Consider the following 24,755-nt stretch of genomic DNA (forward strand, 5'->3'; position numbering starts at 1 on the left):
TTTGATATCACTCCACCAAATTTTGTTTTACGTCTTCTTCAGTGCCTTCATGTTGTCTTTTAACATGGACCCCAGGCCTGTTTTCAGTATTCCAAGCATGGTGTAACTAAAGACTGATACAAGCCTAGCAAATCTCCTCTACTTGTTAAGCCCGATTCTGCTAGAAAATAACGTGTCTGTTGTGTTTGCTTTTTCTTCTTCATGGGATTTGGGTAATGCTGACAATACCAACAGTTTACTGCCTATGTCTAAGTGTCTTTGAGGAGACTTAATACACATAGACATAGTATTGCTAGAGCTTCATACATCCAAAGCAAGGGGGGGTGATCTATCAGATTCCTGACTTATCCCCTTGCGGGCAGTGCACAGACTTTGACGAGTCAGGAGGGAGTCATGCTGTAGGATTCTTAGCCTGAGCTGCTGTTGCAGCCATTGTATTTATATGGCTAGTCCGGCAACTCCTCACTGATGATAAGCCCTAGGATGTAGACAGTGCAGGGATTCACTGAATCATTTGAATCGTTAAAAAGCTTACCTCGAGTGCCGGTGCCTTCCATTTCTGGTTGCAGCAGCAGCGCGAGCGGGAGCTTGGAGCAGGAGCTGTCGGGAAGCCGGTGAGTCACGCTTTTTGAATCGTTAAAAAGCTTACCTCATGAATAGGCGGAGGGACGCTGAGCAGGAGCCGACACGGGACTGGTGAGTGAGTGAGGTAATATATTTGTGTGGTTGCGTTACCCAAAACACTACCCAGGTAGTGTCTCCCACCCATCCTCCTGCTCTAACCAAAAAAAAGGTTCTGTGTGCCTGATTGGTAAGCTAACAAGTTTATTTTTTTATTTTTTTTTTAAGTCTTTGGGAATTTAGAATAATGGGGATGGAGGTCAGGGCAGTTGAATGTTCCTCCTGCAGAACGTGGGAGGTAAGGGTCACCACTAGTGTCCCTGCTGACTACATCTGCGGGAAGTGCACCCAACTCCAGCTCCTTGAAAACCGCGTTAGGGAGCTGGAGCTGGAGCTGGATGAACTTCGGTCATTCGGGAGGCAGAGGGGGTTATTGAGAGGAGTTACAGGGAGTTAGTCACTCCTCAAGTACAGCAAAAAGGCAGATGGATTACAGTCAGGGGACGGAAAGGGAACCGGCAGGCAGTGCAGGGATCCCCTGTGGCCATGCCCCTCAATAATAAGTATACCGTTTTGGATACTGTTGGTGGGGGGACTTACCAGGGGAAAGCAGTGGGGCACAGGTCTCTGGCACAGAGTCTGTCCCTGCTGCTCAGAAGTGAAGGGGGAAGAGGAGCAGAGCATTAGTCATTGGGGACTCCATAGTTAGGGGGACAGATCGGAGGTTCTGTGGGGACGAGAGAGACTCACAGTTGGTGTGCTGCCTCCCAGGTGCCAGGGTGCGTGATGTCTCTGATCGTGTTTTTGGGATCCTTAAGGGGGAGGGGGAGCAGCCCCAAGTCGTGGTCCACATTGGCACCAACGACATAGGTAGGAAGAGAGACGGGGATTTAAGGCAGAAATTCAGGGAGCTAGGATGGAAGCTGAGAGCTAGGACGAACAGAGTTGTTGTCTCTGGTTTGTTGCCCGTGCCACGTGCTAGTGAGGCGAGGAATATGGAGAGAGAGGAGTTGAACACGTGGCTACAGGGATGGTGCAGGAGGGAGGGTTTTGGATTCTTGGATAATTGGGGCTCTTTCTGGGGTAGGTGGGTCCTCCACAAGCAAGATGGTCTTCACCTGAACCAGAGGGGTACCGATATCCTGGGGGGGAAATTTGCTAAGGCTGTTCGGGTGGGTTTAAACTAATTCAGCAGGGGGATGGGCACCAAAATTGTAGTTTGACTATAGAAAAGGTTGAGAGTAGGGTGGTCCGAAATAAAGTTTCAGGGACGCAAGATGGCACCGGCAAGCAAGAAGTTGGATTGAAGTGTGTCTACTTCAATGCCAGGAGCGTCCGGAATGAGGTGGGTGAACTTGCAGCATGTTTTGGTACCTGGGACTTCGATGTTGTGGCCATTTCAGAGACATGGATAGAGCAGGGACAGGAATGGTTGTTGCAGGTTCCGGGATTTAGATGTTTCAGTAAGAACAGAGAAGATGGTAAAAGGGGTGGAAGTGTGGCATTGTTGGTCAAGGACAGTATTACAGTTGCATAAAGGATGTTTGGGGACTCGTCAACTGAGGTAGTATGGGCTGAGGTGAGAAACAGGAAAGGAGAGGTCACCCTGTTGGGAGTTTTCTATAGGCCTCCGAATAGTTCCAGAGATGTAGATGAAAGGATAGCAAAGATGATTCTCGATAGGAGTGAGAGAGACAGGGTAGTTGTCATGGGGGACTTCAACTTTCCAAATATTGACTGGGAACACCATAGTTCGAGCACTATAGATGGGTCAGTTTTTGTCCAGTGTGTGCAGGGGGGCTTCCTGACACAGTATGTAGACAGACCAACAACGGGCGAAGCCACATTAGATTTGGTACTGGGTAATGAGCCTGGCCAGGTGTTAGATTTGGAAGTAGGTGAGCACTTTGGTGATAGTGATCACAATTCCGTTATGTTTACTTTAGTGATGGAAAGGGATAGGTGTATACCACTGGGCAAGAGTTATAGCTGGGGGAAAGGCAATTACGATGAGATTAGGCAAGATTTAGGGAGCATAGAATGGGGAAGGAAACTGCAGGGGATGGGCACATTAGAAAAGTGGAGCTTATTCAAGGAAAAGCTCCTGTGTGTCCTAGATAAATATGTACCTGTCAGGCAGGGAGGAAGCTGTAGCGTGCGGGAGCCGTGGTTTACGAAGGAGGTGGAATCTCTGGTGAAGAGGAAGAAGAAGGCTCATGTTAGGATGAGATGTGAAGGCTCAATTAGGGCACTTGAGGGCTACGAGGTAGCCAGGAAAGACCTAAAGAGAGAGCTCAGAAGAGCCAGGAGGAGACATGAGAAGTTGTTGGTGGATAGGATCAGGGTAAACCCTAAGGTTTTCTATAGGTATTTAAGGAATAAAAGAATGACGAAAGTAAGATTAGGCCCAGTCAAGGATAGTAGTGGTAAGTTGTGTGTGGAGTCAGATGAGATAGGGGAAGCACTAAATGAATATTTTTCAACAGTATTCACTCTAGAAAACGACAATGTTGTCGAGGAGAATACTGAGATACAGGCTACTAGACTAGGTGGGATTGAGCTTCACAAGGAAGAGGTATTAGAAATCCTTCAGAAGGTGAAGATAGATAAGTCCCCTGGGCCGGATGGGATTTCTCCTCGGATCCTCTGGAAAGCCAGGGAGGAGATTGCTGAGCCTTTGGCATTGATCTTTAACTCGACATTGTCTACAGGAATAGTGCCAGATGACTGGAGGATAGCAAATGTGGTTCCCCTGTTCAAGAAGGGGAGTAGAGACAACCCTGGTAATTATAGACCAGTGAGCCTTACCTCAGTTGTTGGTAAAGTGTTGGAAAAGGTTATAAGGGATAGGATTTATAATCATCTAGAAAAGAATAAATTGATTAGGGATAGTGAGCACGGTTTTGTGAAGGGAAGGTCGTGCCTCACAAACCTTATTGAGTTCTTTGAGAAGGTGACCAAACAGGTAGATGAGAGTAAACTGGTTAATGTGGTGTATATGGATTTTAGCAAGGCGTTCGATAAGATTCCCCACAATAGGCTATTGTACAAAATGCGGAGGAATGGGATTGTGGGAGATAGAGCAGTTTGGATCGGAAATTGGCTTGCTGAAAGAAGACAGAGGGTGGTAGTTGATGGGAAATGTTCATCCTGGAGACCAGTTACTAGTGGTGTACCGCAAGGGTCAGTGTTGGGTCCACTGCTGTTTGTCATTTTTATAAATGACCTAGATGAGGGCGTAGAAGGATGGGTTAGTAAATTTGCAGATGACACTAAGGTCGGTGGAGTTGTGGATAGTGACGAAGGATGCTGTAGGTTGCAAAGAGACATAGATAAGCTCCAGAGCTGGGCTGAGAGGTGGCAAATGGAGTTTAATGCAGACAAGTGTGAGGTGATGCACTTTGGTAGGAGTAACCGGAAGGCAAAGTACAGGGCTAATGGTAAGATTCTTAGCAGTGTAGATGAGCAGAGAGATCTCGGTGTCCATGTACGCAGATCCTTGAAAGTTGCCACCCAGGTTGACAGGGCTGTTAAGAAGGCATATAGTGTTTTAGCTTTCATTAATAGAGGGATCGAGTTCCGGAACCAAGAGGTTACGTTGAAGCTGTACAAAACTCTGGTGCGGCCGCACTTGGAGTATTGTATACAGTTCTGGTCACCGCATTATAAGAAGGATGTGGAAGCTTTGAAAAGGGTGCAAGAGGAGATTTACTAGGATGTTGCCTGGTATGGAGGGAAGGTCTTACGAGGAAAAGCTGAGGGACTCGAGGCTGTTTTCATTAGAGAGAAGAAGGTTGAGAGGTGACTTAATTGAAACATATAAAAAAATCAGAGGGTTAGATAGGGTGGATGGGAAGAGCCTTTTTCCTAGGATGGTGACGGCGAGCACGAGGGGGCATAGCTTTAAATTGCGGGGTGAAAGATATAGGACAGATGTCAGAGGTAGTTTCTTTACTCAGAGAGTAGTAAGGGAATGGAATGCTTTGCCTGCAACGGTAGTAGATTCGCCAACTTTAGGTACATTTAAGTCGTCATTGGACAAGCATATGGACGTACATGGAATAGTGTAGGTTAGATGGGCTTGAGATTGGTATGACAGGTCGGCACAACATCGAGGGCCGAAGGGCCTGTACTGTGCTGTAATGTTCTATATGTAATGCCATTGAACATCATGGTGATATTCAGATCCTCTCTTGGTGGAAATGGTCATTGCTGGCACTTTTGTGTGGCAATGAATTCAATAAAAATCTAAAACTGAAGAAAGTTGGCCTAATAATGACATGTAACTACTAATGATTGTCGTAAAAACCCATCTGGTTCACTAATGTCTTTTAGGGAAGGAAATCTCTCATCCAACTTTGCTTCAACTACATGTGATGCCAGATTCTGTGCTTGGTTCTTAATTACCCTCTGAAATGACCCAAGGAAACCACTCAGGTCAAGGGGCAATTAGGGATGGGCAATAAATGCTGGCCCAGCCAGCAACATCCACATCTCAAGTGCAAAAAAAATCAAGTTACTGGCCACTTGTCAACTCAAGCCTGGACACTGGATAGATCTTGCTGCGTTTGGACTTAGACCTCTTTAGAACCTGAATCATCTCAAATGATCCCAACATTGCAGAATTATCAGCAAACCTCCTCATTGCTGATCTTATGATAGAGCGAAGGGTTACTTCATGGTCACTTAAGTGTCTCAACTCCCCACACTACCAATTACTTGCCTTCCTGAAGGGTGAGAAAAGTTGTTCGTTTTCTGACTGACTGATAGATTTCAGAGCAGGTATTGTCTGAAAGGTTGATGCTGAGGCCCGAAATAGACCAAGAGGCTTGACTGTGCTCGACCTGTCAGCTCATCATGAGCTGATTGCTGTGCAAGGAGTTGAGTTATTTCTGGGAGGAGGTGGCATGTCAATCACTTTTAACATTGTTGTTCCCACTCTGATGAGAAATGGGAAAATCCATCTTTTGCTTTGCAAGGACGATATCCTCTCTTTATTGTGTATAGCAAAGGCAACAATATCGTACTTAACAATAACTTATTGTTAAATTTAATATAGTCCAAAGAGTTCTCCCCTTCCACGTTTATGTTCTCCAACAATAACTGTCCAAGATACATATTTAAGGCACCTTGGGTTGGAATTATGACACTACTCACAAAGGTGTAAGCGGAGGTGGGGTATTGCTCTTATTTCTGGGACAGATTTCAGTAGCTTCAAGAACAACTCCAAAGTTTTGAGCACACAATCTGGCACCAGTGTGACACTAGGGTAATGCTACATGTTTAGAGCTGCTGACTCTTAGATCAGAAGTTATACTGAGACCCTTTCTGCTTTCTATTCCGTGATACAATGAAAGAAGAACCGAGCACTTCTCCCTTGAGCTAAGACGCAGGGGCCAGAAGTAGGTGATTCAGCACATTGTGTCTGCTCTGCCAGCCAATGGAATCCTCAACTCCACTTTCCTTCCTTTTCTCCATAACTCTTGATAGACTTTTAAACAGTAAAGCAATCTCAACCTTGAGTACACTTAATGGCCCACCTCAACAGCTTTTCTGTGATCTTGCTATGACCCAACAGTTAGAACAGATGTTTATCATTATTACACTATTTGTAGGACTTTACTGCGTATTTTTAGCAACCTCATTGGAACAGTGGCATAACTGCCAAAAGAAGTACTTCTTCACAATGAAGTGCTTTGGCACATTCTGAAGTTATGCAAGTAAATTATATATCTTTACATCCAATGTTGTCGGGTATTTGGTTCGTATGTCACAGTACCTGTAACTGTAATAAATATGGAATTACTTTCTTCCCTTCGAATTCCTGCTGTCACTTCACAACGGTAGTATCCAGAATGTGAGGGTCGAGCAGATTGTATTACATATTGACATTTTTGCGCCTCAATTGTAACATGTTTCAATAGGACTTCTTTCTGTCCCTTATAGATTGAGTATGAAATATTAGGTGATTGGCCAGGAGCTGTCAGGATGTCCACTGAACAAGTCAGAATAATGTTGCTTCCTTCTTTAAAATCTCCAACATCTTCAAGATTATGTCTTAGTTTTACGTTGTTTATTGTCAAATCTGTGAGAGGAGGCAGAGACAAAATTAAACTCAATTTGTGCAACATTTTTACCCTGCATTACATGCACAGAAACCATGTGTGCTTATTTTCTATTTACATATTTTAGAGAGATTCTCCTTAAGTTTTTAGCATTGCTGTAATAATCGGACCTCTAAATTAATTTACAGAAGTTGAAAAAAAACGACAGACATTAAAAATCTGAAACATGTGTTGTAAGTTTGGTAAGTCTTGCGGAGAGATTATTACAGGCTAATTCTTCCCATTTTTAGTTGATGTGTTTTATCCAGCAAGATTCATCGTGCACAGTTCCCCCATAGCTCAGAAAAAGACCTTATCTATGCTCCTCGTGATTTTATAAACCTCTAAATTCGCCCTCAACCTCCTACACTTGGGAGGGGGGGGTGTGTGGAATTCCCAGCAACAACAGCAACATAACAAGCCAAGTCCTATACTCAACAGTCTGAGCAATGAAGGCAAGCATGCCAAACACTTTCATCTCATTAACTATGCAACAGGGCTCTCTGGCTCTTTTCGCATGGAATCACCTGGCAGGAAAGACACCACTACTCACCACTGCCAGAACCTTCAGCCACTGGTGCCCTATTTAAAGCCCCAGTTACACACCCTTTCTGATGCTGCAATTCAGGAACCGGTCTTTATACTGTGGTACTTGCCCATTATAACAGAGGAAATGGCCCAGAAAGGAAAACTGGCAACCTGCTTTGACTGACAGAGATGTGGTAGCGATGGAGTACAGAGGAGGGCAGTGTTTTATGTAGGTGACCACTACTGCAGGCCACGTCACCAAACACAGCCAGCGTGGACTCGGACAGCTGCCTGGCTCAGTTCTATGTCATAGGTAAAAAGGAACACTCCCCCAGGACAAGCACTCGCTTAAATTTTCCCTCTGAGCGTACCTCTCACCAAGATTTACAGACTACAGTGACTCTCGGTGTTAACATTGTCACAAAATAAAAGTAGGAATTGCAGTTGCTGGAGATCTGGAACAAGCAAGAACAGAAAGAGCTGGAGAAACCCAGCGGGTCTAGCAGCATTGAAAGCTGGACGTCTCAAGTCCAGTGATTCTTCATCAGAACTAACAACAACCAGGAAAAGTGGTATTTATGTTGAAGACAAGTGGGAGAATGGGGTAGAGGGAGAGGTGAGTGGATAGGTGGAGATGAAGCTGAGAAAAATAGATGCAAGAACTCTATCCTATTCTCCTAGTTTCTTCATCTCCACTGCATCTGTTCTAAAAATGCCCATGTTCTATGTGTGCGTGTGTGTGGGGGGGGCCTTCAGAATATCCACCCTTTTTCTCAATCGTGTTCGACAGTGTCCTTAGCTGTGTATGATCCATCTCCTGCCTTCTTCCCTCAGTCCTCAACATCCTTTCCACAACAATGGTCTTCACTCACCACCCCACTAGCTTCTGCATCTAAAAAGGATTGTAAGCTGTCATTTCTATTACCTCTAATCAGTCTCCACAACTAGACATATTGCCCTCCTCTCCTTCAGCATTCCACAGGGAACATTCCCTCCAGGACACCCTGGTTCACTTCTCCTCCACTCTCAACATCTCCCCACACCCCCAGGGTGCCTTGCCATGCAATTGCGGAAGGTGGTAGCAGCTGCCTGTATACTCCTTCCTCTCCACCAGCCAAGGTTCGAGACACAGCTGTCAGCGGAAGCAGTGAGTTACCTGTACTTTATTCAATCTAGTCTGGTGTATGCGCTGCTCACTGTGTGGGCTTGTGGACGGTGGGGAGACAAAATGCAGACTGGCGGTGACTGCTTTGCAGAACACCTATTCTGTCTGTAAAAGTCTGCCACTTCAACACATCGCCATGTTCCCTGGCTAACATGTCTGACTTGGGCCTGCTAAAGTGTTCCACTGAAGCTCAGGGTGAGCTGGAAGAACAGCATCTCATTTTCCACTTGAGGACCCTGCAGCTCTAGGACACAACATCAAGTTCTATAACTTTCGAGCTGGATTCCATCCTTTCATGTTTTTTACCCACCCACATGCCCAGTTCGGTCATGAGATGGGCTGCTTTCAGCACAGCCTACACATTCTCACCCACTCTCAGCCTTTTATCACATTACACGGGCTGTTCGTAACACAGCCTAACCACCCTCTCCTACTTTCAGCTCTCATTTTGATTTATTTAGTTTCTCTTCCATCCTGGCCTATCAATATTCTCCTCATTTGCCTACCCCTTTCATCTCTCTCTCCCTCTCTCTCTCTCTCTGATGTGTCTCCTCTTTCCACCAACCTTACCCCCGCTGCCATCCATTCTGATGGAGAGTCAACAGACTCAAAACATGTACTCTGCTTTCTTCCGACAGATGCTACCAGACCTGCTGAATTTCACCAGCAATTGCTGTTTCAGCTAGTTCTCCTATATCAATAGTTGTGTTCTTGTGTAATCTCACACTATAGAAAATTGCATTATAGGGAAATCGCTATACTTGTACAGCAGAAAGTTCACATTATCCAAACAGCGTCTGCTATTCATCAATTGCATTACAGCCAATTTGCATTAACAAAGCACACATTACAGCAGAAATACCTATATATTGTATGAATCATTCCACTCACATTCTATTACCCATGTCATTCCTCTCAAACTGCTAGCCCTTCCTGCACACTGTGCATCTTGTTGCTCACTGGAAACATCTCAACAGCTCATGCTCCTGTATCGCCACTTATTGCTTTTCCATCCACTACCATCAACACCTTCCTTTGCCTCAGTACAGGCCAATTTTGCCCAAGACCAGGCCAAGGGGGCCAAGACTAGTTGCGAACATCAGGATCCTCACTCCCTGTTTTATATATGAGAAGCTATTGATGTTAGCCTGAAAACAGTATGGCCATATATGTGGGGACACTGAGACCTCAATGTCCAACTAACCCAACAAGCTTCATTGTATTCTTCTGCACTACTCTCCCATTAACACCAGTGCTAACTCATTCTTAACATACAAAAGCTTTTATTCCTCTTGGAAAACTTATTCTGTCCCTTGTCTCATGCAGGCACTCATACCAAAGAGAGGCTAGTGTTAGAGACCCTCACTTCCATTTCCATCTCTGAGGAGAAGGCCTCTAGAACGCTTACAGGTTGCACTGGCAAGGCTTTTGCCTGTGCCTCAGTAAGCATGGTGACCTTCAACTTGGTGGGTATTCTTTCTAGATTAGTCTTGGCAGCACAATCTGATGAGCACATCACTGATGTGTCTTCACGGCTGGTCGAGCAAGAAGTCTCCCATGTTTCAAACACTTAGCTGGGAACCGGGCACCTACTCGTCTCAGGGAGAAGGCAAGCCAGTGGTCTCAACTATTAACTTGGCCAAAATGCACAGAAACAGTGGGCATATTTGCCAGGGGCACTCAGTAGCTAGTTCAAAGGATGGTCGAGTCCACCAAAATTATCAATGCTGTGCTGGCTCTAGCATGTGTGCACCTAGCTGTGTCCAATAAAGGATGATAATTGCCATGGAGACCTACATCCGATACACCTCAGTTATGCGGGAAATACAGTTCTCCATCGCTGCAAGGTGGTCAGGAGGGATGAGTGACCCTGACCTCACTGTCCACACCTTCCTCCAAAGGAGACAGCATAGGGTCAGCAGGCACTCAAAGGGAGGAGATGGCTCACACAGGACGCACAGATACTTCCTCTTGGGCCACTCAGGACGGTGAGCCTGCATCTGCACAGGACAGTCTCAGCCCACATGCTCCTGGGTACAACAGGCCAATTGATCCAACTACAAAACAGGCTCCCTTTATCCCAGCTGCAGAAGTCAGGTCTGCACTGAAACATAGCTGTACAGAGCCTAGAGCTGTACAGCATGGAAACAGACCCTTCAGTCCAACTCGTCCTTGCTAACAAGGTATCCTCAATTCATCTAGTCCCATTTGCCTGCATTTGGCCGATATCCCTCCAAACCCTTCCTTTAATGCACCCATCCAAATGTCTTTTAAATGTTGTAATTGTATCAGCCTCAACCATTCCTCTGGCAGCTCATTCCATGCATGTACCACCCTCTGTGTTGAATAATTGCCCTTTAGATTCCTTTTAAATATTGCCCCTCTCATCTTAAACCCATGCCTTCTAGTTCTGGACTCCCTCATCCCAGAGAAAGGTCCTTGTCTGTTTATCCTATCCATGTCCCTCATGATTCTATAAACAAAGTGAGTTTTGAGAAGATTGGTAGCTCAGGTTGGGGTTCCAGATGTAAGTTTGCTCGCTGAGCTGGAAGCTTCGTTTTCAGACGTTTCATCACCATTCTAGGTAACATCATCAGTGAGCCTCCGATGAAGCGCTGGTGTTATGTCCCGCTTTCTATTTATCTGTTTAGGTTTCCTTGCGTTGGTGATGTCATTTCCTGTTCTTTTTCTCAGGGGGGTGGTAGATGGGCTCCAAATCAATGTGTTTGTTGATGGAGTTCCGGTTGGAGTGCCATGCTTCTAGGAATTCTCGTGTGTGTCTCTGTTTGGCTTGTCCTAGGATGGATGTGTTGTCCCAATCAAAGTGGTGTCCTTCCTCATCTGTAAGGAACGATACGAGTGATAGTGGGTCATGTCATTTTGTGGCTAGTTGATGTTCATGTATCCTGGTGGCTAGCTTTCTGCCAGTTTGTCCAATGTAGTGTTTGTCACAGTTCTTGCAAGGTATCTTGTAAATGACGTTTGTTTTGCTTGTCGTCTGTATAGGGTCTTTTAAGTTCATTAGCTGCTGTTTTAGTGTGTTGGTGGGTTTGTGGGCTACCCTGATGCCAAGGGGTCCGAGTAGTCTGGCAGTCATTTCTGAAATGTCTTTGATGTAGGGGAGAGTGGTTATGGTTTCTGAGCCCGTTTTGTCTGTTTGTTTGGGTTTGTTGCTGAGAAATCGGCGGACTGTGTTCATTGGGTACCTGTCTTTTTGAATACGCTGTATAGGCAATTTTCTTCTCTTTGTAGTTCCTCTGTGCTGCAGTGTGTGGTGGCTCGTTGGAATAATGTTCTAATGCAGCTTCGTTTGTGGGTGTTGGGATGGTTGCTTCTATAGTTCTGTAGCCAAGGAACTACACCAAAGACTAAAACACCTAGGAGAAGACTCCTGCCACTCCATTCACTCCACCCAAGAATTCCTGAACACCATCAAAGACACCAAGATAGAAGAGGATGAAATAATGGTCTCCTTTGATGTAACAGCCCTGTTCACATCCATCAACATCAACCTGGCCAAAGAAACACTGACTACACTATTAGAAGAACCAAAGACACATACACCAGACACCACCAACCTCATCAGCAAGGACAACATCATCAAGCTAGTGGACCTATGCCTCACCACCCACTTCACTTTCAATAACAAAACCTACAGACAAACCGACGGTACACCCATGGGATCTCCGATATCAGGGTTCTTAGCAGAGGCAGTAATGCAGAGACTCAAACAAACAGCTCTGTCAATCATCCAGTCCAAACTTTGGGTCCGCTACGTGGATGACACCTTTGTCATCACTAACAAAACAAATTAGAGGAAACCTTCAAGACCATCGATAATACCCTTTACTGGCATAACATTCACAAAAGAGGAGGAAAACAACAATAAACTGCCATTCCTAGATGTCACAGTAGAGCAAACAGCCAATGGGGAACTTCAAACCAGCGTCTACAGGAAAACAACACAGACGGACCAAATACTGAACTACAGGAGCAACCATCCCAACACCCACAAACGAAGTTGCATTAGAACATTATTCCAACGAGCCACCACAGAGGAACTACAAAGAGAAGAAAATCACCTATACAGCGTATTCAAAAAGAGCGGGTACCCTATGAACACAGTCCGCCGATTTCTCAGCAACAAACCCAAACAAACAGACAAAACGGGCCCAGAAACCATAACCACTCTCCCCTACAAAGACATTTCCGAAATGACTGCCAGACTACTCAGACCTCTTGGCATCAGGGTAGCCCACAAACCCACCAATACACTAAAACAGCAGCTAATGAACTTAAAGGACCCTATACAGACAACAAGCAAAACGAACTTCATTTACAAAATACCTTGCAAGAACTGTGACAAACACTGCATTGGACAAGCAGGCAGAAAGCTGGCCACCAGGATACATGAACATCAACTAGCCACAAAACGACAAGACCCACTATCACTCGTATCCTTACATAGAGATGAGGAAGGACACCACTTTGATTGGGACAACACATCCATCCTAGGACAAGCCAAACAGAGACACGCACGAGAATTCCTAGAAGCATGGCATTCCAACCGGAACTCCATCAACAAACACATTGATTTGGAGCCCATCTACCACCCCCTGAGAAAAAGAACAGGAAATGACATCACCAACGCAAGGAAACCTAATCAGATAAACAGAAAGCAGGGCATAACACCAGCGCTTCATCGGAGGCTCACTGATGATGTTATCTAGAATGGTGACGAAACGTCTGAAAACGAACCTTCCAGCTCGGCGAGCAAACTTACATCCATTCTATAAACCTCTTTAAGATCACCTCTCAGCCTCTGACGCTCCAGGGAAAATAACCCCAGGAACAAGAGCAACCTGCTTAGCCTTTCAAGCCTGTTCAACCATTTAATGGGTGTTAGACTTTTGTAAATATGTCTTCACTTGCACTTGTAAAATTTGTGCTCTCGAGTCTATTTCACAGTTGTACCTGATTACCTCATACACTTGAGGGAGGTGAGCAACCTCATTGGACCCTCCAAGGATGAGAGAAATTAGAACGACCAAGCATTGCTGCTCTCTCAAAATCAACAGACTGCCTGATTTCAGATAGCTTCAGATGTCAGTGTTCTTGAGCTGTGATGCTGAGAACCATAGCCACGGCATTGCACTTTCATGTGGAGACCTGTGAAGCTAAATCTTAGGTAGGAAATGTACAAGAGCACACTTCACACTCAACTGGTGAGTGAAACTACTGTTTCAGTGTTGATCCTACACATTTCTGGAGGAAAAGATTCAGTCTACCTAGCAGTTTTTCAAGGGAGCATACTGTCATTCATGGTTCGGAGATGTATATAATGTGCATGTCCACTCCGCCACATAGCACACTGGTCTGCTAAGAAACACTATACAAAGTGTCACACATTCAACCTTGTGCAGGGGATGCTCAAGCATTTGAAGGTAACTTAGCGAAAACTCAAACTTTGAAGACGTACCAATGATGAAATGGTCAAAAGGAGATACCTCAGAACTCCAACTACCTGTCCTGAGAGATTTCACTGCACAACACTCTGATATCCTATATTGACTGAAGTCTTCAGAACTAACTAATCTTAGCTCCATGCAATATTAGTGCACTGTCTCACCAACTGCCACTTTTTTTTTTCATGGTCATAGATGTCGTGTGTTGATACTTGAATAAGCAAGATCATACAAAAGTATCAAGCATGCAATCAGACAGATAATATATTTATTCAGCTACACAATAAAGTGATGGACTGCTACAACAGGATTGTCTACATGTTTACTGCACTAAACAGGAGCCCATTACCATGTTACCGATAGGATGTAAAACAATTAAAAAAGGTCAAACTTAGCTCATGCATAATAAAGAGAATGCTAGTGAAACTCAGTGGATCTGGTAGCATCTTTGCAGAGAGAAACCAATTAACATTTCAAGTTCAATATGTTCCGAAGAAGAGTCATGTTGAACTCAAGCATATTAACAGCTGTCACCTAGAGAAAACGGCATCAGCAAAATCCCAGAAGCATTTATGCAACAAGGAGTGGGAGATGCCACACAGTTCCTCAGGTGCTCCTTGAAGCAAGCTGCTAGTATAAAAATTCAGGGCAGCTATGACCTTGATGTCGACCAGGACCCGACTGCCACCCAGTCCTCTGAGTGCAACTCCAGGTCCAGCAGATATCAAGCTCAATGATGGTGGCTTGGGGCATCCTTCACTGGCGCTTGCACAGTCTTTCCAAAAGCTATAGAAAATGGCAAGGAGGCCTGTAAACGCAGCATTGCATTTTTTCTCTTCTTCACCCACTGCTTCTCACTCTGGAGACTGTGTATCAGCTGCTGGAGGTTGATGTTCTTGCTGACAAAGTTAAAATTGCTCCTTCTATGTTGTCTTCACATTTGAAACAAGGCCACAAGGAGTCCAGCCATGGTAAATATGCATATCAGAAGTGTGGGGAAACGTCAGAGAGAGAACAATACTTCATTTACGAACAAAAACAAAGTTGCTGGAAAAGCCCAGCAGGTCTGGCAGCATCTGTGAAGGAAAAAAAAACAGAGGGAAAAACATTTCGGGTCCTGTGACCCTTCCTCAGAACCGGACCCGAAACGTTAACTCTTGTTTTTTCCTTCACAGATGCTGTCAGACAAGCTGGGCTTTTCCAGCAACTTGTTCCTGATTTACAGCATCTGCAATTCTTTCGGTTTTATTTCATTTATAGAGTTCCTGAACCCTGACATCACAAAAATGCCTCACGTTATGCTCAGACACAGCGTGCCATCAATGCATCTAGGAGGTCAATGTCACACCTCAAGAAGGAGCTAGGAGATATGTTATCTCATAAAATATGTTCCTTGTACAAACAAAGAGTACCTTCTACGTTCAGTAGAACTATGGCAGTATGCTGCCATGACAGCACTTCCATCAATATAAAGGAACCCTGGCAGCACATCACAGACCACTGCCTTCCATACTTACAGTTCTGTGTGTTAAAGTGACTAGCTCAAAGTGTGACACACATTAAATATATTTCTGAAATGCCAAATGCAGGTGTTGCTTTTAAGTTAACAAAGTCAGCTTTTGTGGCTTTTCTGATGAAGGGTCTAGGCCGGAAACATCAGCTTTTGTGCTCCTAAGATGCTGCTTGGCCTGCTGTGTTCATCCAGCTTCACACTTTGTTATCTTGGATTCTCCAGCTCTGCAGTTCCCATTATCTCTGTTGCTTTTAAGTTAGTTTGTTCAATTACATTTGCTAAATTAACATGACAAGGAGGCAATTAGTGTGTAACAATGTAATACTTAAGGCTTTAATTTGTACTGTGCATTCTTGGACAATGAATGACCTGCTGATGAAGTATAAAGGTGTCAGACAGTGGCATTACTACATCACTGGGGGCATGATAACTCCAATTCACCCTGGCAGATCTCCAAGTCCAAATTTTACTCTGCCCCTAAAGAAAACATTAAGTTAGTATCAGAGATAATGGGAACTGCAGATGCTGGAGAATTCCAAGATAATAAAATGTGAGGCTGGATGAACACAGCAGGCCAAGCAGCATCTCAGGAGCACAAAAGCTGACGTTTCGGGCCTAGACCCTTCATCAGAGAGGGGGATGGGGAGAGGGAACTGGAATAAATAGGGAGAGAGGGGGAGGCGGACCGAAGATGGAGAGTAAAGAAGATAGGTGGAGAGGGTGTAGGTGGGGAGGTAGGGAGGGGATAGGTCAGTCCAGGGAAGACAGACAGGTCAAGGAGGTGGGATGAGGTTAGTAGGTCGCTGGGGGTGCGGCTTGGGGTGGGAGGAAGGGATGGGTGAGAGGAAGAACAGGTTAGGGAGGCAGAGACAGGTTGGACTGGTTTTGGGATGCAGTGGGTGGGGGGGGAAGAGCTGGGCTGGTTGTGTGGTGCAGTGGGGGGCGGGGACGAACTGGGCTGGTTTAGGGATGCAGTAGGGGAAGGGGAGATTTTGAAACTGGTGAAGTCCACATTGATACCATATGGCTGCAGGGTTCCCAGGCGGAATATGAGTTGCTGTTCCTACAACCTTCGGGTGGCATCATTGTGGCAGTGCAGGAGACCCATGATGGACATGTCATCTAGAGAATGGGAGTGGGAGTGGAAATGGTTTGCGACTGGGAGGTGCAGTTGTTTGTTGCGAACTGAGCGGAGGTGTTCTGCAAAGCGGTCCCCAAGCCTCCGCTTGGTTTCCCCAATGTAGAGGAAGCCGCACCGGGTACAGTGGATGCAGTATACCACATTGGCAGATGTGCAGGTGAACCTCTGCTTAATATGGAATGTCATCTTGGGGCCTGGGATAGGGGTGAGGGAGGAGGTGTGGGGACAAGTGTAGCATTTTCTGCGGTTGCAGGGGAAGGTGCCGGGTGTGGTGGGGTTGGAGGGCAGTGTGGAGCGAACAAGGGAGTCACGGAGAGAGTGGTCTCTCCGGAAAGCAGACAGGGGAGGGGATGGAAAAATGTCTTGGGTGGTGGGGTCGGATTGTAAATGGCGGAAGTGTCGGAGGATGATGCGTTGTATCCGGAGGTTGGTAGGGTGGTGTGTGAGAACGAGGGGGATCCTCTTAGGGCGGTTGTGGCGGGGGGCGGGGTGTGAGGGATGTGTTGCGGGAAATATGGGAGACGCGGTCAAGGGCGTTCTCGATCACTGTGGGGGGAAAGTTGCAGTCCTTAAAGAACTTGGACATCTGGGATGTGTGGGAGTGGAATGTCTTATACGTGGGAGCAGATGCGGCGGAGGCGGAGGAATTGGGAATAGGGGATGGAATTTTTGCAGGAGCATGGGTGGGAGGAGGTGTATTCTAGGTAGCTGTGGGAGTCGGTGGGCTTGAAATGGACATCAGTTACAAGCTGGTTAGCTGAGATGGAGACTGAGAGGTCCAGGAAGGTGAGGGATGTGCTGGAGATGGCCCAGGTGAACTGAAGGTTGGGGTGGAAGGTGTTGGTGAAGTGGATGAACTGTTCGAGCTCCTCTGGGGAGCAAGAGGCGGCGCCGATACAGTCATCAATGTACCGGAGGAAGAGGTGGGGTTTGGGGCCTGTGTAGGTGCGGAAGAGGGATTGTTCCACGTAACCTACAAAGAGGCAGGCATAGCTGGGCCCCATGCGGGTGCCCATGGCCACCCCCTTAGTCTGTAGGAAGTGGGAGGAGTCAAAAGAGAAGTTGTTGAGTGTGAGGACGAGTTCAGCTAGGCGGATGAGAGTGTCGGTGGAGGGGGACTGGTCGGGCCTGCGGGACAGGAAGAAGCGGAGGGCCTTGAGGCTATCTCCATGCGGAATGCAGGTGTACAGGGACTGGACGTCCATGGTGAATATGAGGTGTTGGGGGCCAGGGAATTGGAAGTCCTGGAGGAGGTGGAGGGCGTGGGTGGTGACACGGACGTAGGTTGGGAGTTCCTGGACCAAAGGGGAGAAAATGGAGTCCAGATAGGTGGAGATGAGTTCGGTGGGGCAGGAGCAGGCTGAGACGATGGGTCGACCAGGGCAGGCAGGTTTGTGGATTTTGGGAAGGAGATAGAAACGGGCCGTGCGGGGTTGCTCCCACCCACAGCCTCCAACCTCATTGTTCCCCAACCCCACAGCCCCAAACCCCACCTCTTCCTCCGGTACATTGATGACTGTATCGGCGCCGCCTCTTGCTCCCCAGAGGAGCTCGAACAGTTCATCCACTTCACCAACACCTTCCACCCCAACCTTCAGTTCACCTGGGCCATCTCCAGCACATCCCTCACCTTCCTGGACCTCTCAGTCTCCATCTCAGGCAACCAGCTTGTAACTGATGTCCATTTCAAGCCCACCGACTCCCACAGCTACCTAGAATACACCTCCTCCCACCCACGCTCCTGCAAAAATTCCATCCCCTATTCCCAATTCCTCCGCCTCCGCCGCATCTGCTCCCACGTATAAGACATTCCACTCCCACACATCCCAGATGTCCAAGTTCTTTAAGGACCGCAACTTTCCCCCCACAGTGATCGAGAACGCCCTTGACCGCGTCTCCCATATTTCCCGCAACACATCCCTCACACCCCGCCCCCGCCACATCCGCCCTAAGAGGATCCCCCTCGTTCTCACACACCACCCTACCAACCTCCAGATACAACACATCATCCTCCGACACTTCCGCCATTTACAATCTGACCCCACCACCCAAGACATTTTTCCATCCCCTCCCCTGTCTGCTTTCCGGAGAGACCACTCTCTCCGTGACTCCCTTGTTCACTCCACACTGCCCTCCAACCCCACCACACCCGGCACCTTCCCCTGCAACCGCAGGAAATGCTACACTTGTCCCCACACCCCCTCCCTCACCCCTATCCCAGGCCCCAAGATGACATTCCACATTAAGCAGAGGTTCACCTGCACATCTGCCAATGTGGTATACTGCATCCACTGTACCCGGTGCGGCTTCCTCTACATTGGGGAAACCAAGCGGAGGCTTGGGGACCGCTTTGCAGAACACCTCCGCTCAGTTCGCAACAAACAACTGCACCTCCCAGTCGCAAACCATTTCCACTCCCCCTCCCATTCTCTAGATGACATGTCCATCATGGGCCTCCTGCACTGCCACAATGATGCCACCCGAAGGTTGCAGGAACAGCAACTCATATTCCGCCTGGGAACCCTGCAGCCATATGGTATCAATGTGGACTTCACCAGTTTCAAAATCTCCCCTTCCCCTACTGCATCCCTAAACCAGCCCAGTTCGTCCCCTCCCCCCACTGCACCACACAACCAGCCCAGCTCTTCCCCCCCACCCACTGCATCCCAAACCCAGTCCAACCTGTCTCTGCCTCCCTAACCGGTTCTTCCTCTCACCCATCCCTTCCTCCCACCCCAAGCCGCACCCCCAGCTACCTACTAACCTCATCCCACCTCCTTGACCTGTCTGTCTTCCCTGGACTGACCTATCCCCTCCCTACCTCCCCACCTATACTCTCTCCACCTATCTTCTTTACTCTCCATCTTCGGTCCGCCTCCCCCTCTCTCCCTATTTATTCCAGTTCCCTCTCCCCATCCCCCTCTCTGATGAAGGGTCTAGGCCCGAAATGTCAGCTTTTGTGCTCCTGAGATGCTGCTTGGCCTGCTGTGTTCATCCAGCCTCACATTTTATTATCTTAAAACATTAAGTTACTTCATCCAGTCTGTATGTGTTGGCAACATTTTGTAATCAGGCAGCTGGCTTTACATTGAAGTCTTTCGATTTTCAATTTTGTTCTTGTGACTGACTTGCAAACTTTGTATGATGCAAGAATCCTCCCTCCCCCCACCCTTTCTGCTCCTTTTTAGATTACTGTCACATGACCCCCATGACCTTTCAGCCTGCTCCATTTCCAATTAGTCTTTTATATAGAGATAGTAAGAATTGCCAATGCTGGAGTTTGAGATAACACCGTGTGGAGCTGGAGGAACACAACATCAGTGGAGCAGGAAAGCTGACATTTTGGGTTGGGATAATTTATGTGGAACAGTCCCTCTTTCGCACCTACACTGGCCCTAAACCCCACCTGTTCCTCCGTTACATTGATGACTGAATTGGCGCCGCCCCTTGCTCCCAAGAGCTCGAACAGTTCATCCACTTCACCAACACCTTCCACCCCAAACTTCAGCTCACCTGGACCATCTTCAACACATCCCTTACCTTCCTGGGCCTTTCTGTCTCCATCTCAGGCAACCACCTACAAACCGACATCCATTTCAAGCCCACCGACCTCCACAGTTACCTGGAATACACCTCCTCCCACCCACCTTCCTGCAAAAATTCCATTCCCTGTTCCTAATTCCTTCACCTCCGCTGCATCTGCACCCAGGATGAAGCATTCTACTCCTGCACATCCCAGATGTTCTCGTTCTTCAAGGACCATAACTACCCCCCCCCCCCCACCAGCAGTAGTTGGGAACGCCCTCAACTATGTCTCCCGCATTTCCCGCACCTCATCCCACACACCCCGCCCCCGCAATAACTGCCAAAACAGAATCCCTCTAGTCCTCATATACCACCCCACCAACTTCCGGATACAACGCATCATGCTCCAACACTCTCGCCATCTACCATCCGACCCCACCACCAAAGACATTTTTCCTACCCCACCCTTGTCTGCCTTCCAGAGAGACCACTCTCTCCACGACCCCCTTGTCTGCTCCACACTCCCCTCCAACCCCACCACACCCAGCACTTTCCCCTGCAACCCCAGGAAGTGCTAAACTTGCCCCCACACCTCCTCCCTCACCCCCATCCCAGGTCCCAAGATGACCTTCCACATCGAGCAGATGTTCACCTGCACATCCACCAATGTGGTATACTGCATCTGCTGTACCCGGTGTGGCTTCCTCAACATTGGGGTAACCAAGCGGAGGCTTGGGGACCGCTTTGCAGAACACCTACGCTCGGTTCGCAATAAAGAACTGCACCTCTCAGTCGTGAACCATTTCAACTGCCCCTCCCATTCCTTAGACAACATATCCATCCTTGGCCTCCTGCAGTGCCACAATGATGCCACCCGAAGGTTGCAGGAACAACAAGTCATATTCCGCTTGGGAACCCTGCAGCCCAATGGTATCAATGTGGACTTCACCAGCTTGAAAAATCTCCCCTCCCCCCGCTGCATCCCAAAACCAGCCCAGCTTGTCCCTGCCTCCCTAACCTGTTCTTCCTCTCACCTATCCCCTCCTCCCACCTCAAGCCACACCTCCATTTCCTACATACTAACCTCATCCTGCCCCCTTGACCTGTCCGTCCTCCTCAGACTGACCCATCCCCTCCCTATCTCCCAACCCATACTCTCCTCTCCACCTATCTTCTCCTCTATCCATTTTCAGTCCGCCTCCTCCTCTCTCCCTATTTATTTCAGAATCCTCTCCCCATCCCCATTTCTGATGAAGGGTCTAGGCCCAAAACGTCAGCTTTTATGCTCCTAAGATGCTGCTTGGCCTGCTGTGTTCATTTAGCCCCACACTTTGTTTTGGGTTGGGACCCTCCTTCAGAAAATATTTTGTATAACCATTAATGTCCTCAATTTACTCCCTTGATGGCTCTTCACCCTTCCCAGGTTGAGACCAGACTGATTGTTACCTGTGAAAACACACCCTCTTGGAGCTCCAATCCCTTCCAATAGTTTAAGGTTTCACACAGCTATTTCAGGGATTAAGCATTAAGGCTTTGCATACTTATCAGTGGTCAGTTAATGGATTCCAAGGGAAAGCAGGCAACTCGACCCCATCCCCAGGCTCAAGTTGTTTGGATTGGAAGTAACGAGCAAGATAGATGAAAGCTAGCCTGTGGACATGATCTATTTGGATTTCCAGAAGGCCTTTAACAAGGCCCTGTGCAGGAATCTGCTAAATGAGAGCCCACAGTGATAGGGACAAGGTACTGGCATGGATAGCAGATTGGCTTACGGGCAGAAGGTAGAGTTGGGATAGAGGGGTCATTTCCAAGATGGCAACCAGTGACTAGTGGTGTTCCACAGAAGTCAGTGTTGGGACTACAACTATTCACATTATACATTAACGATCTGTACAAAGAAATGAAGGGCTTGTTGCTAAGTTTGCAGAAGACATAAAGAAGGGTGGAGGGACATGTAGTGTTGAAGAAGTGAGGAGACTGCATAAGAATTTGGACAGGCTTGGAGAGTGGGCAAAGAAATGGCAGATGGAATACAATGTGGGAAAATGTGAGGGTGGGTACTTTGTTAGAAAGAAGAGGTGTAGACTATTCTCTAAATGGGGAAAGGCTTTGGAAATCTGAAGCACAAAAGGACTTGGGAGTTCAGGATTCTCTAAAGGCTAATATACAGGTTCAGTTGGCAGTTAGGCAGGCAAATGCTATATCAGCATTCATTTTGAGAGGACTAAAATACAATAGCAGTGATGCAATTCTGAGGTTGTATAAGGCTCAGGTCAGACCGCATTTGGAATATCTGGAGCAATTCTGGGCCCCATAACTATGGAAGGATACGCTGGTTTTGGAGGGAATCCAGAAGAGCTTTACAAGAGTGATACTGGGGGTGAAGGGTTTGTCACATGGGGAGCGGTTGAGGACTCTGCATCCGTACTTCATAGAGTTTAGAAGGATGAGGAGGGATCTGATTGAAATTTGTAGAATACTGACAGGCCTGGTTAGGGTGGATATGGAGAAGATGTTTCCTCTAGTAGGAGAGACTAGGATCCTTTAGAACTGAGATGAGGGGGTATTTCTTCTTCCAGAGCGTGGTTTATCTGTGGAACTCACTGCTGCAGAGAGCTGTGAAGGCCAAGTCATTGAGTGTATCTAAGACAGAGACAGATAAGTTCTTTATTAGCCAAGAAATCAAGGGTTACAGGGAGAAGGCAGAATGGAGTTGAGAAACATTTTGGGAAGCCATGATCAAATAGTAGCACAAACTCAACGGGCCACATGGTTTAATTATGCTGCTGCATCTTAAGGTCTTAAGGTGCCAAAGAGTTGAAGTGGTAAGAGAATTGGTTTAAGAGCAGGCATGATAAATAGGTGGTTTGCTGCTACCAATATAATCTTGCATGGACAAAAGGTCAGAGAGGCAGACTTGCAGGGACGCTGTGGGGCAGAGTTGAATGACAGCTGGGACAAGCCTTTGATGAGTTGCAGCCACCAAGTACCACTCTGATCTGCATGGAGGGAAGCTGCACCACGTAGTTTCTCAGTGAAGGAGAGAAGAGGCATACGAATGATGCAAATTGGGGGTTTGATGAGATGCAAACATATGAAAATAGGATTCCCATTACTCAACGGTGAAATTCTGAAGTCACGGTTTAAAGGTTATGGAGAAAGTCACAAGAATTTTTTCTCCGCTGAGATTCAAATTCTTTTCAATTTGGGCTATATCACCATTGCACAAGCCTTTCCAAGTAGGAGAAAATGTTCCACTCTACTCCTTCAGCAGGTTTGAACACTAAATAATTCTTAACAGATTAATGAACTATATACAACTTCATCGACACTCGTTTTGGCTTCTGCCAGGGCCACTCAGCCCCTCCCTCACTATATGCTTAGTTCAAACTTGGACTAAAGAGTTGAATTCCAGATGTGAGATGACAGTGACTGCAGGAATTCCAGTAAAACTGGAGTAAATTGGAATCAGGAGAAAAATTCTCCCTTGACTGCAGTCACACTTTGCATAGAGGAAGATAGTAGTGATTGGTGGAGGTCCACTATCTCAGTTCCAGGTCAAATGTGACTTTCTCAAATCTGAAGAAAAAGGTAGAATTATGGTAGATTTTGTGTGCGTGTATGTACGTATGTGTGTGTGCAAGGTGAGTGAGGAGGTGTTGGAAGAGCAAGATGGAAGGTCTGGAGTAGATACAGGGTGGGAAAGAATAATTGATTAAGATGTCATGGGCCAAAATGTAAGCAGAATGATAACAGTCACAGTAAAGAAACAAATCAGTTGTCCAGAGTGAATATGATTGACAGCCTAACGACCAGTTCAGCCTGAAAAGCAAAAGCATAAAATAAAAACAAAATTCAGATTGGTACATGGCAAAATAAATAGGACTAAAATGGGAGTCAGAGCAGATGGTCTGTAATTGCTGAATCCAAAGTGACTACAGAAAGCTGTAAAGTGCCAAATTGTGTTGATTCTCGAACATTATGGCAGGATGTGGATAGAAAAATGAGTGTGCCAACAAAGTGGTTAATTAAAATAGCAAGCAACCTGAAGTTCAGAACTGTGTTTGAAAGCTGGATGAAAGTGTTCCACAAAGCAGTCACTAAGCTGTGTCTGGTTCACCTGCTGTAGAGGAGAGCAGCAGGCTTACTCCCTAAGTTCCGTGCACTGTGAAGATTAGAGACAAGTCAGGAGTGCGACTGAATAGTCTCCAACAACATTCGTCAAATTATACAGGCCAAAGCAGCTCGCCTGACTGACACCTATGTGCCCCCTTAATCAGTCACCCCCTCTAATACTGATACACAATGGCAACACTTTGGGTGTACCATCAACCAGATTCACTGCAACAGCTTACCTACCCCTTTAGCACCACTCTCCATACCCATAGCCTCGACCCATCCACCTGGACAAATACAGATGATGCGTCGAAGCACCACTATCTTCAAGTTCCTTTCCAAGCTATACACTATCCTGACTAGCAAATATATTGTCATTTCCACACTTTTGCTAAAACAGAAGGTTATATGGGGAGCAAAGAGATGGCAGACGAATTGAATATATATTTTGATTCTGTCTACACAAAGGAAATTGTCAGTAATCATTCACTAACGCATATGATTCATCACTTAGGAAATTCCGTGTCACAAAGGAGGACACAAATAAAGTTCCAAGAATGTTCAGCAATATTGGATC

At 46.7% G+C, this 24,755-nt stretch overlaps 1 protein-coding gene across 1 annotated transcript in view; it reads right to left on the minus strand.

Annotated features, from left to right (window-relative positions):
• LOC125463766 (Fc receptor-like protein 5) overlaps positions 1–24,755 on the minus strand; it is a 40,332-nt gene that overhangs the window by 7,516 nt on the left and 8,061 nt on the right. Inside the window, exon 3 of the mRNA XM_059653637.1 lies at positions 6,401–6,706. Coding sequence (XP_059509620.1) covers positions 6,401–6,706 — 306 coding nt within the window. The remainder of the gene's footprint in view (positions 1–6,400; positions 6,707–24,755) is intronic.

Source organism: Stegostoma tigrinum, chromosome 22 (genome assembly GCF_030684315.1).
Source record: "Stegostoma tigrinum isolate sSteTig4 chromosome 22, sSteTig4.hap1, whole genome shotgun sequence".
Lineage (NCBI taxonomy): Eukaryota > Metazoa > Chordata > Chondrichthyes > Orectolobiformes > Stegostomatidae > Stegostoma > Stegostoma tigrinum.